Source organism: Aptenodytes patagonicus, chromosome 12 (assembly GCF_965638725.1).
Source record: "Aptenodytes patagonicus chromosome 12, bAptPat1.pri.cur, whole genome shotgun sequence".
Taxonomy (NCBI): domain Eukaryota; kingdom Metazoa; phylum Chordata; class Aves; order Sphenisciformes; family Spheniscidae; genus Aptenodytes; species Aptenodytes patagonicus.
In genome coordinates this window covers 9,213,960-9,228,031 of record NC_134960.1, presented here as the reverse complement: position 1 = coordinate 9,228,031, position 14,072 = coordinate 9,213,960, and the positions used below count along the sequence as shown (strand labels likewise).

General features: G+C 42.8%; 2 protein-coding genes across 3 annotated transcripts in view; one reads left to right on the top strand and one right to left on the bottom strand.

Moving 5' to 3' along the window:
• ITK (IL2 inducible T cell kinase) overlaps positions 1-11,904 on the bottom strand; it is a 43,700-nt gene extending 31,796 nt beyond the window's left edge. The window contains exons 1-2 of the mRNA XM_076350143.1: positions 11,483-11,904; positions 1,508-1,697 (exon numbers count right to left, since the gene is read on the bottom strand). Of these exons, the coding sequence (XP_076206258.1) occupies positions 1,508-1,678 (171 nt within the window). The 5' untranslated portion in view covers positions 1,679-1,697; positions 11,483-11,904. The remainder of the gene's footprint in view (positions 1-1,507; positions 1,698-11,482) is intronic.
• A 283-nt stretch (positions 11,905-12,187) lies between these two features.
• Positions 12,188-13,861, top strand: MED7 (mediator complex subunit 7). 2 transcript variants are annotated; one of them, XM_076349710.1, is made up of 2 exons: positions 12,188-12,255; positions 12,874-13,861. In XM_076349710.1, exon 2 carries the CDS (start codon positions 12,893-12,895, stop codon positions 13,583-13,585), a length of 693 nt encoding a protein of 230 aa, XP_076205825.1. In that variant the 5' UTR covers positions 12,188-12,255; positions 12,874-12,892; the 3' UTR covers positions 13,586-13,861. The 2 variants fall into 2 exon arrangements, with proteins under 2 accessions (XP_076205825.1, XP_076205824.1); XM_076349709.1 differs by lacking the exon at positions 12,188-12,255 and adding an exon at positions 12,256-12,313.
• The last annotated feature ends 211 nt before the right edge of the window (positions 13,862-14,072 follow it).

Below are 14,072 nucleotides of genomic sequence, written 5' to 3'. Positions count from 1 at the left end.
ACCAAACCCTCATCTTGCCTAACTGACATTTAGGAAGACTAGGGCAGAAAATTTCCAGAGACATTCACATAGCGTATGAAATCTATGCCCCACTGAAAGTCACTGAGTCATATTTTCCAAACTATTTCGGTGTCTAAAGATGCCAACAGACACTTACTGTAATTCCGCAAAAGTATCTAGGCAAAGTCTATGTTGAATTCATCTCAAGTCCACCAAGACTCAGAAAGCACCGAAGAAAACTAGTTGTGAAGACTTCACTAAATACCTACAGCAGAATCACTTAGATGCTTGTGAAAATTTAACCCAGAATAATTAAGTGGAATAGTTATAATGGAATTTAAAATCTTAATGGCATTTGAAAGATAGTTTGGAGAGCAGACAAAGAGAGTCTCAAACCAAATATTGACACACTACGCAGCAATAAATATTATCTTATTTAAATATGGACGTGAGAAAAACATGGACTATAAAATAAAAGCAAGAAAAACATTTTGTTGGGCATATTTGAGAGAAATAACCTGCAAGTAAAAATGACTGTTAACCCTTCAAGCTGGTATCCAACCTCAACTAGTTATGATAAAATACAAGGGCACATCATACTTCACTTGTTGGGTTCAGTTTTAACTTAATTTTCTGCAACTGGGCAAGATCAGATGGTCTGAAGTTGCCAGTGCTGGATAGCAAGCCAGCACGATCCCCAGTTCTGCTCTGCATACAGTAACAGTGCCTAAACATAATGGATTAACAGCATGTTCAGTGACTGTTGGAAAAACAAGCAATATTATTTACAACTGTAATGAGGCTCAGCAAACATCCAGCTAAATAGAAGAAGGATATAATTCTCACTTCACTAGAACACTTAGCACAATGGGGTGCACAGATTGACTTCTAATTTTCTTCATATTTAGCAAATCAAGGAAATGCAAGCTTGGGGAAACAATGCCTAGTCTGAGCACGGATCTCATCATTGCATGCCTTCTGAAGCTAACTCTGAAGACTAGACATGTTACACACGGCAGCTGAATTCATTTTAAAATGCAAGACTGGTCTCCTACCAGCCATCAGTCTGCTGCCCTGAAGAAAAGAATGAGAGAGTGAAGATCTGTGGATGACTTTTTTCACAGATGTAATTAGGATACACTTGTGATCTTTGCAATACACCACTCCAGGTCACCCCTGTACTCGTGTGGACTGCCAGGCACAGGCTCACGCAGCTGTTACACACACCGGTTATAACAGCCTGTGCTAAATTCCTACAACAAAACTAGATTATTTCTATAAAATAGCAAGGTAGTCTTATTCCACCAAATGCCCACTGACCAGAAGCTCTAAATGACCCATTTGACCATTCCGCATTTTTCAGTGAATGGTGCTGTAGTAAGGACCAGAAATGTTAATAAAATTTAACAAAGATCATCCTTCCCTCCATTAGCATCCTTCCCTTCCTTTAACAAATCTCATCCCTCCCTCCACTACTCTATTATAAGAGAGAAAATGGCTGACGTACCCCATGGCGATGTTCATAGTAAGCCAACTTGGATTTGGTTAAGACAAAGAAGCGCACTTTAAAGTTGGAGGGTGAAGTCCTTCTCTTCTGCTGGGATTTTTTGATCAGCAGTTCCTCCAGGAGCACACAGTTATTCATGGCCGAACCAAAAATGGTCCTCTCCCAGGACATGGGATGTCTGCCCTATGCGCTGAGCGCCCGTCCAAGAAAGAGATGCAAGAAGGAAGACAGTTAATTTAAAAAAAAAGAAAAAAAAGGTGTTCAAAAGGCAGCGTAGGTGCTTTGAGCTTTATCTTCCCATCTACAGCAAAGCTTCCTTTCTGTCAAACTGTAACCACATCCTCTCTGAAGTCATAAAACGAACAGTGCATGTTGAAATACACACTAAGGTAAATGTGGAAAAAATAACACTTGAGGGACATTCAGTAGATGTGAGTCAATGATTAAGGATTAATTAAAAAGAGGTGTGGCATGATTAAGCACCTGTCTCCTACTCGCCCATTTAGTAAATAGAGTTATAAATGCACACACTGAACAGGGATGTATAGGGTGAGTGTCTCCCCTGTCCCTTTAGAAGTAGGTCATGCATCCATACTTCTTTTTCAAAGGAATGGTGCCTTCCCAGTATTTAGCAGTTGACTGTGTGTCTCAGAGATTTCATACAACTTATTTTGAGAAAGTTTCCCACATAACATGAAAGTTCCTACTACATAAGCAAAGAAAATTACATCCAGGATATAGTTGTATAAGGAATGATAAATATTTGTAGTCGTTAGATATTTAAACTGAAAACAAATGGTTACAATAACTGATGACTAATTAATTATCATTGGTTACTATTTACTGATTACTGACTGCTTCAGGTGCAGCCTAATGAGCGCGTGGCTGGATGTTCCAGGAGGCACAGGCACAACATGCCCTCTGCAGATGCAATCAAGACCAGTGTAATCAGCAGTGAAGCGAGCACAAACATCAAACCAGGCGCAACTGGTTTCCTCAGGACTTCAGGGCACCACTCAGGGCAGTCTGCACCAGCATAAATATAGAAATATAAAAAAATTAATATGTACCTAATGCACTCAGTACACCACCGTTATATTTTAAAACAACTGCAACTAATTTTTCTCTGCTCTTCTCTTCCGTTTTAAATATTTTGTTTATTTTTTATTAGTGATGTATAAGTGTATTGCTGATGCTATTGAGGATTGGAGAGATCAAATGTGGGGAAACTGCTTCATTAATTAGGTATTTCTGAAAATTATTTCAAACTAAATCATTTACCAGTGCTGACTTTTGGCTTTAGTTCAACGTAGCATTAGGGTATAAGGAGATAGCTCCCAATCGCTGATATATTTTTAGACTTGTTTTCAAGCTCCAAATAAGATATTTTGTTATTTTAAATTCAGATCATGAGAAAAAAAAATCTGAACAAATATCAGAATTGCAAACTCTGTTTAAATGAAGACTTGGATTTTAGAGGGCAGTTTGTAGACAGATTTGGGAACCATAACTCTCAACAGAATGTATTGGTTATCCCTCCCCAAAGAAGTGGCATATCCCTTCCTTGCTGTTTTATGTTATATTGTTTAGGCAGCATGTTCCAGGGATCATCAAACGTTCCTTACCAATTTTGTTCAATGCTAACTGAGAACCTGCATTTTCCATAACAATACAATTTAAAGATAGTACTTGACATACAGATCTGTAAGAGAATTTGCTAAAGGCAGTGCAGTATCATGGAACAGAAACAAGGACAAACAGAAGCTGCTGTACAGTTCATCCCTTTATATCTGTATCTATCTCTGTGTGGTGGTCTTGCCAAAGACGAGATGCAGCGTGTATTGAAACATTCGTCACGCGCAAGTCTAGCGAAGCTATGTTTCGTTTCTTGGCAGAGTGACTGAGTTCCAAGGAACTCTTGTGGTTGAACAAGAAAGATGACACAAGTCTGTGATGTCCTGAAGAATTGCCACTGCTGCCAAGGGGGATTTCATATCTATTTGTAGACTAGGATCAATACTCGGGCCAAATTTCCCAATTCTTCCACAAAACAGTTTGCCTCATGCAATGCACGTATATAAAAAAGGCAGAGTCTGCTGAGTCTTCTAAAATTGCGCTCTGTGTAAAACAGCAGCTATTCAGATACTTCCAGACCCTGTTTAGGTGCTCGCACCTCTAAAATATAGGACCACTTTTGCGTGTCCATAACTTTCCTCACGCTTGAGAATTTGCTGGTTTAAATTATGCTCAGAGATCCTTTCTTGTAATTAATAAACCAAAACATGGACAGCAGAGTGCCCTGACAAACTGTATGGACTTCTCTCTGCTAGCAACGGTTAATCCCCCCAAAAAGGCTGTTGATCTTAATAGCGTTTCGCTTGATTTGTGTCAGTACAGATGAATTTATAACCACAGTTTGTAATGTCATTGCATTTTTAGCTATGAACACTTCTTTAGGACTATGTTATTCTTTCTAGTCTCTTCTTTGCACTAACTGTAGTGTGTTAAGGACTTTCTGAAAAGTCTTTGTAGCTTGGGCCAAGGGGGGTTGCAGTCCGTTGGCAGAGATGTACATGTTGTCTTCTCAGAAAATTGAATATAAATAGAAATGCAAGGGTGTGACATTGCAGCTCTGCAGAAAAAGCAAGGCATAAAGGACAGCAAAAAGATGAGACGCCAACACATAGACCTCTGAGGGGAGCAATGCTGCTGGAGATGAGAGGATGTGGGGGGAGAAGAGATTCAGCAAGGGTGGTAAGTAGTGGGGGGAGAGCTAAGAAATTCTTTGAATGTAGTGACTGGCAGCTTGATTTCTTCATGAGATAAGTTAGCGGAGGGACATGAAGAGGGGAGCGATTTGATCAAATGTTCAGATGGGGGCTTGGCAACTGCACTTCATTTGGTGTAAACATGGTATGATGCGATGCGTTGTAGGAGGTCTGACGGGAAGATGCTGCGAGGGTCAAGGCAAAAGAGAAACAAGGAGCAAATGAGATTTGGCTCTGCACGTGGGAGAACTGGACAGGCTGAGCTGCTGTGGAAGAGAAAGTACAGATTTGATACAACACGTAGAAAGACACACACAGTTGTAAGAAAATAATCACAGATTTTGGCCTGGAGTGATAGAGAATCTGGTACCTATGTTAGAACTACCAGGATTTAGCAGGCGAGATCAGCCATTCTGAGTTTTCCATGGTGAGTTCAAACTGATGATGGGCCAGCTAAGATATTAGACAGGGAAAAAAATAAGAATCACCATATGGAAGGAAACAAGTCAACACAGCCAGGTTTGGGTGCCATTGATATAAACACAGGAGTTGATCTCAGTGGGAGCTGCTAACTATTTCTGTTTTGCAATATCTTTATCAACTGATAACTCTTCACTGTTGAACTGGGGAGGAAGGTAGGGACTGATGTATTTTTGTATCTACTCTTGCCACAGATCTACCCTTTCATGTTCCTTTTTCACATTAGTCCCAAACCCCATGTGTAGCAAATACAGAAATATTTGAGTGTAGCAAGCCAAAACCAGGATATGAATGCTCTCTAAGTCTAATGAATATATAGCCAGGTTGACACATATATACAAAAACATAAGGTCTAAGAATTGTATTTATATTTAATTACACATTTATGAGAGAGTAACCTGCTTATGTGTATTTGAATTTTATTTAATTTCAAAGATCATGATTTCTTGTCCAATTTTTAAATAAAATTCTTTGTTGCTTTCAAGACATGAACTGTAGACATAAATCATATGTCATCATCCTGAGTGACTAACAGGTTATAACCCTTTTAAACAAAGCCTGTCATTTAAGGGCTTCAGGACCCTTCTACAGTAGAGCAGGAGATAGAGAGATAGAGAGATAGATAGATAGATAGATAGATAGATAGATAGATAGATAGAAATACATCGCTTGTCTAGGACCAAGCTGGCTGCAGAGCTGGAAGATGTGAGGACAAGTCTGTGGAGCTCTACACACAAACTACATAGCCTTCCTGAAAGGGCTCCTTGGGTGAGCTGGAATATCCCACTAACACAGGTATCTCATTTCTGGAACCTGACCTTGTATGATGGTGCAGTGATACACCGAACGTATGAGCACACTCCTTTTGTTCAAGGCTTTTAGCACCACTATATATTGCATGGTACAGAAATTCTGTATCCTTAATAGAAAGAAATTAAATATAACTCTCCTAAGTATCTTAAAACCACTGCAAGTCTATCCCTTAAGATGAGAAGACAAAGCCTGATGAATTTTTTAGGTAACCTCCATCTTCTCTGCTTAAGTGCTTTTATAAAGCCTGCTACCATGTATCCTTCGACACTTTTCCATCCCTATGCAGGAAAATCTGAAATATTTTAAATGTTTTAGATTTAAGTTTGAGCTGCTGTGTGCACTAAATACTCCTCTGTGCTGGGCAAATTGAGGTTAAAGATAAAGTTGTTCTTACCAACTGTGGCCTCAGTGGGCTCCTTTTTTTTTTCTTTTAATCACCTTTGTTCTTCCCTTGCTACCTCCTGCAAACTGCTCTATTTCTGCTCTGAAAAAAGTTATTTTAGGGATTGGATTTTTTCTTAGGGGATTTACCCAGATTATGCAGTTCACACTTTTATTACTGCAGACTGTGGAAATCTCCCCACCCTCACATCCTGCTCTGATACCAATGCTTATGTCCTGAAGGCGGCAGAGAAATTTAAAAAGTTAAATATAGATAGTTTTTGTAAAAAACCAGACCGGAAGGCTGCAACTATACCTTCACTGTCATAAAATGACCTGTATACTTCTATCACGTGTAATATTTGGGCCAGGTTTACTGCCTGGGTGCCAGCTCTTCCTTTTCACCAGCTGTTCAATGTGATGATTATCATTCAGCTTCCAAGCTTCCAGAATTCAACCCATTTTGCTACTTAGCTTTTTTAGCGTGTGAGAAACTCTATTTAGGTTACTCAGCTGTCTTGCTTCTTTGGCAGTTCATTATCACCCCAGTAAACATGTCTCCAGTAGACCCGAAGAACAAGACAGAAAGCTGCAGAAAAAGGGAAGAATTAGCCCGGTCTTTATGAGCCAGATGCATCCAGCTTTCCTCTAGGTCTTACAACTGCACCTTTGAATCCGCTCACACTGCTCCCAGTGACCAAGGGAGTTGCTCTTGTAGAACCAGAGCAAGATTCTCCTGTGAACTGTTTGGGAGCCCTGGGAAAGTAGATGCCTTGTTCTGAGCATCTGCTAGGAGGATGTAGTGAATTATCCATGATTTGAATGCCTGAAGCGAATCACTCCAGGCTGACTGACGTTGGCAGTAACATAGAGAACATGTTTTATACTGGTGAACTTGCACAGGGTTAGGACAGGCTCTTCCGTGATGAAGGTACAAATAATCCTTTGCTCAGCTGTTCTCTGTAAGGCAAAAATGCAGAAAGGAAAACCCAGTTTCATTGGGTCGTACCCAAACTGGGAATTTGTTCCAGCTTCTTTTATTAGTGCCTGCCTATCGTGGTTCCTGTCCTTTACTATTTCCTTCTACAGACAAAGGCGTGACTTACGCTGCTGGCAGAACTGCAGTGCTGCAAATCCCGGAGTTTATTCTGGCAATATGACATGTTTGCAGCTAGCCAGGTTGCTGATGGCAGGACAGGGATTACTTCTTCATGCCATGCAGACATGTTTTTTGAGACATGTTCATTTACAAGTTAGAATAGGCAGTCACCACAGATGTGTGACCGAGTAAAGACCCAGCATTAATGTCTGGCCTAATAATCAGGTAGGGGGGGTTACTTCCAGAAACAACGTTAAGACTATGAGCATAGGAAAGACTGCTGGCTGATTCTATCAAAATGTGCCTGGATTTTGAGCCATGTCAATTTATTAATGAGTAGTGAGACATCTGTTTCATTGCTAAATAACCATCCAGGCTCTGTGCTGAGATTTGAATCTGTTCAGATACCTGTGGTAATAGGCTGTATAGCAAAAAGCAGTGCAACTGTCATGTGCATTGAAGATTGGTGTGCCCCAATTTTTATATGATGGGAACATTAAACTTCTTTCCTACATTAGTAGGCACACCAATAGGCTGCAGCTGATATTTTAGTCTGAGGAGTCAGAAAGAAAAGGCAGCACAGCACTACAAATTCTTTAATTCCCAAAGCCACAGCAGGAGACAGGGAGATGGGAGTTAACCACAGCAGATGGAGACATAAAGCTTGCTTAAGTCCCCTTCACCCCCATCAGGCTCCTTTTCTCTTCCCCTCCTCCCTGGTATATCCTGCAACAAAGCCTACAACGATCACCAAAAAAGGAAATTCCTGAGCTCATTGCTTAACTAGGCTGTAAGATGTAGCACTCAACCTAAACCCAACAAGAGACTGGAACTGAGTTTCATTTTGGGGTTATTTTTCAGACAGCGTGGGGATAAAAACGACTTTTGTTTACTATTTAGAGTGCAATAGCAATCAAAAATGGAAGAAGTATGTTCTAGCACAGAAGAGAGCAGCGCTGTTCTAAGATCATGCATGAAAATGGGGTTTGTATTTACGGTGCTTGTACAATGCTTGGATTCAGATTCTGCTAAAATAACTTAGCATACTCCAGTGACACACACTGTACACACTGCTGCTGAATTAACAGAACTGCAATGCCTGATAATGAAACATGTCAATTTGCCTAAAATTAGTTATGAAGAAAAACAAAATAAACTTAACTAAAGCAATAAATTAAGATGATGTGTCTTTGAGGCAGAGAACTGATTCTCTACCTGCTGAAGGGGTGTCCAGGTTCATTCCCACAATTTGGAGATGCTGTAGCAATTGTGCAGTATTATCAGTGGTGGGCTTGTACTGGATTTCTATTTATTCTATTGTATATCTCTTTCTAAAGAGCTGAAATGTAGCAAAAAGCAAATTATAGAGTGCTACGCATGACACTCACCATCATTCTTAATTTCTCATTTGGAACCACTGTAAACAGAAATGGTAGCAGCTTCTCATAGGCTGGAAAGGGTCATCCATGGGTCTTCTGAGAATCAGCCATGCTCCCAAGAATGAGACTGAAACACTTTTTTCTTCTTTCATTAGTCGACGTTGTATCCCCTCTGTCTTGGCCACTACATACTGACTGGGAAAATGACTCAAGAAGATCACAGAGATCATGTAAAAAACAAGTGCTTGGCCCACCACTGTCTTCTACTTTTTGAAGTCACAGCATTTCACATCCTTGCCACACGGTTCACTGAGTGCAAGGCAGTAGAGAATCAAGCTCAGCTCCCGTTAAAAGAATGTGAAATCAAAGTCTGGAAAGTCCAATAAAACCAAAGGTGCGTTAGTACCTCCTACTACATGGGTTTTCTCATGCACCTCCGGAGGCGGTGCTTTTTATTCCTTGCCTGTCTTTCAGGGTATGATATAAGAAGATGATTTGAGACAAACCAAGAGCTTGCTGCCACAGAAAGAAGGAGAACCATTCGCCTCACCATCTCCCTGACCTCCTCCCTTCCTTCTGCCTATGCACTCTCCTCTCTTAAAAGCTCGCCCTAATGCTCCCAGGATAGGTAGCACAGTGAGCTGACTTAACTCACTAGAAGAGCAGAAAACGTAATCTAGAAAAATTACGGTCATGTTTTCTGTGGGGTTTGGAGTTGCATCAGTTTACTTTGCAATCCAATGCCTGACGGTGATAGGACAAAGTAGTGAGAAGAAAGGACTGTACAGCCAGAAGTGGGAGGCTGGAGTGGTGAAGGAAGAAAGGAGAGCGGGACCAGGAAGAAAGAGTGGGGTGGAGGGTGAAGGAATGAGACCTCCTTTTCCAAAGCAGAAAACTTTTTAGTTGCAGCATGGAACTGGACCCTTGCCTGTATTTGAAAACCATACTCTCAGTTCCATATTTATGTGCCTTGATAAGATCTGCTTCTCCATCCTGGAGTACTTTGGCTTCTTCAAAATGATTATTTGTATGCACTGAAGTAGTACTTAGAAACAACCACCATGTTAAAAAAAAAAAAATAAAAGATAAGTCATCTCAGATCCCCCTGGCTGACAGTACATGAATTTTCTGCTCCAAACTATTTCGATTCTAACTGACAAGATCACCAGCTGATGAAAGAAGAAACGTGGTGAAGTATTTTGATTTTACGAATGAAAATTAAAGGTCTCTTAAATCTTCCTGCTGATCCCAAAGGACCTTGTGGCTTAATATGGAGAGTTTGAATGATTGATTTGTGTCACACAGCAAGCCTGTGGCATGGGAGATGACCAGAGTCCCCGCTCAATGTCTACACGAAAGCACTCCTTCAGTCTGCGGAGACTGCAAGTTCCATAGCCATGGTAGTAAAGTGGCGACTGGTGGCAACTTTCTGAACGTCTTCATTCTTTAACTTGTTTGGTTTTTTAAGTCTTGATTGTAAAAAAAATTAAAGCATGCAATATTTATTTTGGAATCAATTGACCTTTTGTGCTTTCCAGTTTTCTTAAAGGTGGCTCTTACTAGCGGATTGTGTACTAGCACGACTCCTGTGTTTCAAAGGGATGGTTAGCCCAGGTCCAGTGCTGAAACACTGAAAACCGGACACAAGACGGGCAAACCACCTTATCCTGTTACGTTTCTTCTGCATTGTGCTGCCCACCATGGCTGCCCATTAGGATATTTCTGCACAAAGAATAAGAGCTTTCAGTACCCAGGCTCCTGAGTCTGAGCAAGCCATTCACACTCGTGACATTTCAGTCTGTCTGGATGTGTTTCTGAAAAGAACACTAGATTAATTCACATCTTGGGGCACCACAAAATCCTTAGTGTAGGGACCTTTGTCTGACTTTTTAGGTAGAAGTAATGGCATCAAGGGCAGAAAATGTGAAGATACTGCTTCAGATATCAGATGGCATCAGATCTGTCAGTCTAGAGACTATTGGCAAATACAAATTGTGTGCCCAGATCAATTTACCGTCAGTTTTCCCTAAATCAAAGTTGTAAGTCATTGCCAAATGGTAAGAATACCCTCCTTTGGACAATATGCATAAATTGAGGCCTAGTTACTTAAAAAAAAAAAAAAAAAAAAAATCCTTGAGCCTACATTTGAAAACATAATATAGGCCACATCCCTATATACGTATACTTGGAGAAATACTAAACTATAATCACACTGATGACATCAATCTGCATGAATATAGAGAAAAGGACAAACCTTTAACTCAGACTAAGTAATGAAAAGATATGAGACTAAGAAACAATGTAATAATTAATCAGCAACATCATGTAAAATGTGTAAATACAGTACAGCACTGCCAGAGAACAAGGGCATTGAACTTCATAATGGGAGAGACTTCTTCAGCAAGTTCACTGAAGAGCCTTCTGATGTGACAGGTGCTCGCTACATCAGCTGAGAACAAATGCCTCAAAGGGGGTCGTTTCCTCCCCAAAATATACTTTGCTTACAAATAAAAAGAGTTCAGCCTATTTTGCAGCCAGGGTTGCACTCATTGTCAATTGTAGAGTGTTGTTTGGTTTGGAATATTTAAATATCTATTCAGATATTCAGTAAGATGTGAGCTGTAAATTTTTTCAGGTTTTCTAGTCAAATAAACCAAACTATTCTGGAGTTTCTTTGCATTGTTTTAGAAATAATTAAGAGCATCCAAAGTAGTTATCATTCAATCGAAACTTTCTTTTGGTGAATGATCAATCTTGGAAAGTGAATCCGTAAATGATACTGCATGTACACACAACGGGTCCCTGTCAGACAAAGGCCACTGCTGCCATCTGCTGAGGAAGGGAGAAAACGGGACACAAATGGCCAAGCGTCAAAAAATCCCTTCCTGTTGGCCATTTCAGGGAGAAATCCCTGCAGAGGTGATGCCAGCAAGCCCAGCTCCCCACGATCCACAAGGTGAAAAACGTAAATCCACATTTTTTTCTTCAACTCCTCCTAAAACAAAACTGAAAGAAAAACAACGGAGCCCAGCTGCTCGTTACAGTCTTTACGTACTCAGGTTTAGGGTACCCAGCTGAAGGAACGATGCAAACCCTTTCCGGGGTAACGCTTTCATTTCACGACCGGGGTAACGCCCGCGGTTCTGGCGCCTGGAAGCACTGCGTACCGTACGATCGCCACACAGCACATGGTCACACGCTGTACCATCACTGCGTAGCTCCGTGCTTAACGTGCAAGAATCGCGCTGGCAGATCCCGATCTGAATGTTCCTTCAAAGCAGCCGGCGCTTCCCAGCAGCGGGGAACGAAACGCCTGCCTCCAAACGCTATTTCAGCGCCGCGGGGAAGCGTCCGAGGGGGGGCCCCCAGGCCGACAAACGCCAGGCCGGTCGCTCCCGCCCCCACGGGCCTCTGGCCTTGCCGCCTCAGGAGTGGCTTCTGGTGAGGGAGCCCCACGCCCCCGGGGGACCCACAACGGCGGTCGGGATGCGGCCCCCCGCCCCGCCCGGGCTGGGCTGCGTGCTGCCCCGTCCCACAGCAGGGCAGCGCCCTGAAGGGCCCGTGTCGGGCCGGCACCGCCCGGCACCGCCCGCCACAACGCGCATCCCGCCCTCCGCGGGGAGCTACGGCTCGCCCCGCCCCGCGGTGCTTGGCACCGCCTCCCGAGGGAGCCCCTGCGGTGAGTGGAGCAAGCTTCTGACCGGTGTTCGGGAGGGCCAATCAGGGCGTGCCGCCCGGAGGTCGGCGAGCCAATGGAGGGGAAGGGAATCGGGCCGCTGGCCGGAAGCGAGGAGTTGGCGGTTGCGCTGAGGGGAGCTCGGCGGGCAGGTGAGGACGGGCGGTCCCTGCGGTCGCGGGCTCCGAGCGGGGCCGTCCCCTCCGCCGGGTACGTGATCAGTCGCCGATGGGGTCTTGCCGTAGCGCGTCCCCGGCTCTTCTCTCTTCAGCAGGGGCCTGGCGAACCCCGTCGGTGGGGCTTGGGCCTTCCCAGAGCCTGGCCTGGCCCGGCCCGGCCCAGAGCAGAGCAGGTCGGCGGCGGTGGCTGTGGACCCGGGGCGCGAGGCCGCATCCTCCCCTGAGAGCGGTGCTTGCCCGCCGCCGGGCTGCGCGGTTTCCCCTCTCGCGGGCCGTAGTGTTGCCTGGCCAGGCCTCAGCTAGGGAAGGGGTCTCCCCTCTCTTCCTGTGGCTGCTCTGTTTACAGGCTGGTCTTTCATGTTCGAGAAATGAATGCTTAACGGCCTTCTAGTGAAGCTAATCCTGCTAAAAGTATACCTTAGTGAAAAGCTACTGGATTTATTCGGGAGTTTCCCATATTCTACACATTAAGATGACTTTCTTCTGGTTCGTTTTCTCACAGCCAGCTCTCTTGTATTGCATTTGTTTCTATTTATATGATAAGGTTGTCACACAAATTGTTTCACATATATTTCTTGGGATACTCTCTAGGTATTTTTGTCTGGCAAAAATGGGTGAACCTCAGCAAGTGAGTGCCCTTCCTCCACCTCCAATGCAATATATAAAAGAATATACCGATGAAAATATCCGTAAAGGCCTGGCTCCAAAGCCACCTCCACCTGTGAAAGACAGTTATATGATGTTTGGTAATCAGTTTCAATGCGATGATCTGATTATTCGACCCTTGGAGAGCCAGGGTATTGAACGGTTACATCCTATGCAGTTCGATCACAAGAAGGAATTAAGAAAACTTAATATGTCTATCCTGGTCAACTTTTTGGACCTCTTGGATATCTTGATAAGGAGTCCGGGGAGTATAAAGCGAGAGGAGAAACTGGAAGACTTGAAACTGCTTTTTGTTCATGTCCATCATCTTATAAATGAGTATCGTCCTCACCAAGCTAGGGAGACCCTGAGAGTCATGATGGAGGTGCAGAAACGTCAGCGTTTGGAAACAGCAGAGCGATTTCAGAAGCATTTAGAGCGAGTTGTAGAGATGATTCAGAACTGCCTGGCTTCCTTGCCTGATGATCTGCCTCATTCAGAGGGAGGACTGCGAGTGAAAGCAGAAATAATGGATACTGATGATGGCAGCAGCTGTATGGGACACAGTGAAAAACAGAGGGAGCGTTCCGGTGGCAAGAGAGATCAGGTTTTAGACAAAGATGCAGCGATGTGTAGCATTATTGATGAAATGACATGAAGAAAACACTGTCTTACTTTGTTAGCTTGCCATAGTGAGAGGCAGAATGCATTCTGAGGGTATATGTTGTATTTTGTTTTCCTGTTGTACAAGCAGACAAAGCATTTATTGTACGCCTGTTGGAGGTTGTGAGGGACTAGGCAGATGAAAATGTTTAATATTTTGTCAGATTTTGTGTGTTTATTGGTAGAAATAAAAAACTTTTTGTTAAATGTATCATGTTTTTGTATCATGTGAGGTGGAAGCCACAGATTAAAGTTAGCTTTTTCTGTTGTACTTTCATTTGTCACTTTCTGCTTTTTTGGGTATGCTTAATTTTTTTTTTAATTGCTTTGTAGTGTGGAAGCGAGTAAGGGATCTATCTGAGTGAGAGGAATTGCAGTTGACAGTTCCTCCATTTCAAATAAGTGCTAGTTATTTACAATTTCAGTAGGTCCTTTCAGGTGTGCATAATTCAATATTAAAAACAAAATCAGTGTCAAGTCTG

What these genes read in the sequence shown, in the direction of transcription:
- MED7 (XM_076349710.1), top strand. Translation starts at nt 12,893, where the DNA reads ATGGGTGAACCTCAGCAAGTGAGTGCCCTTCCTCCACCTCCAATGCAA.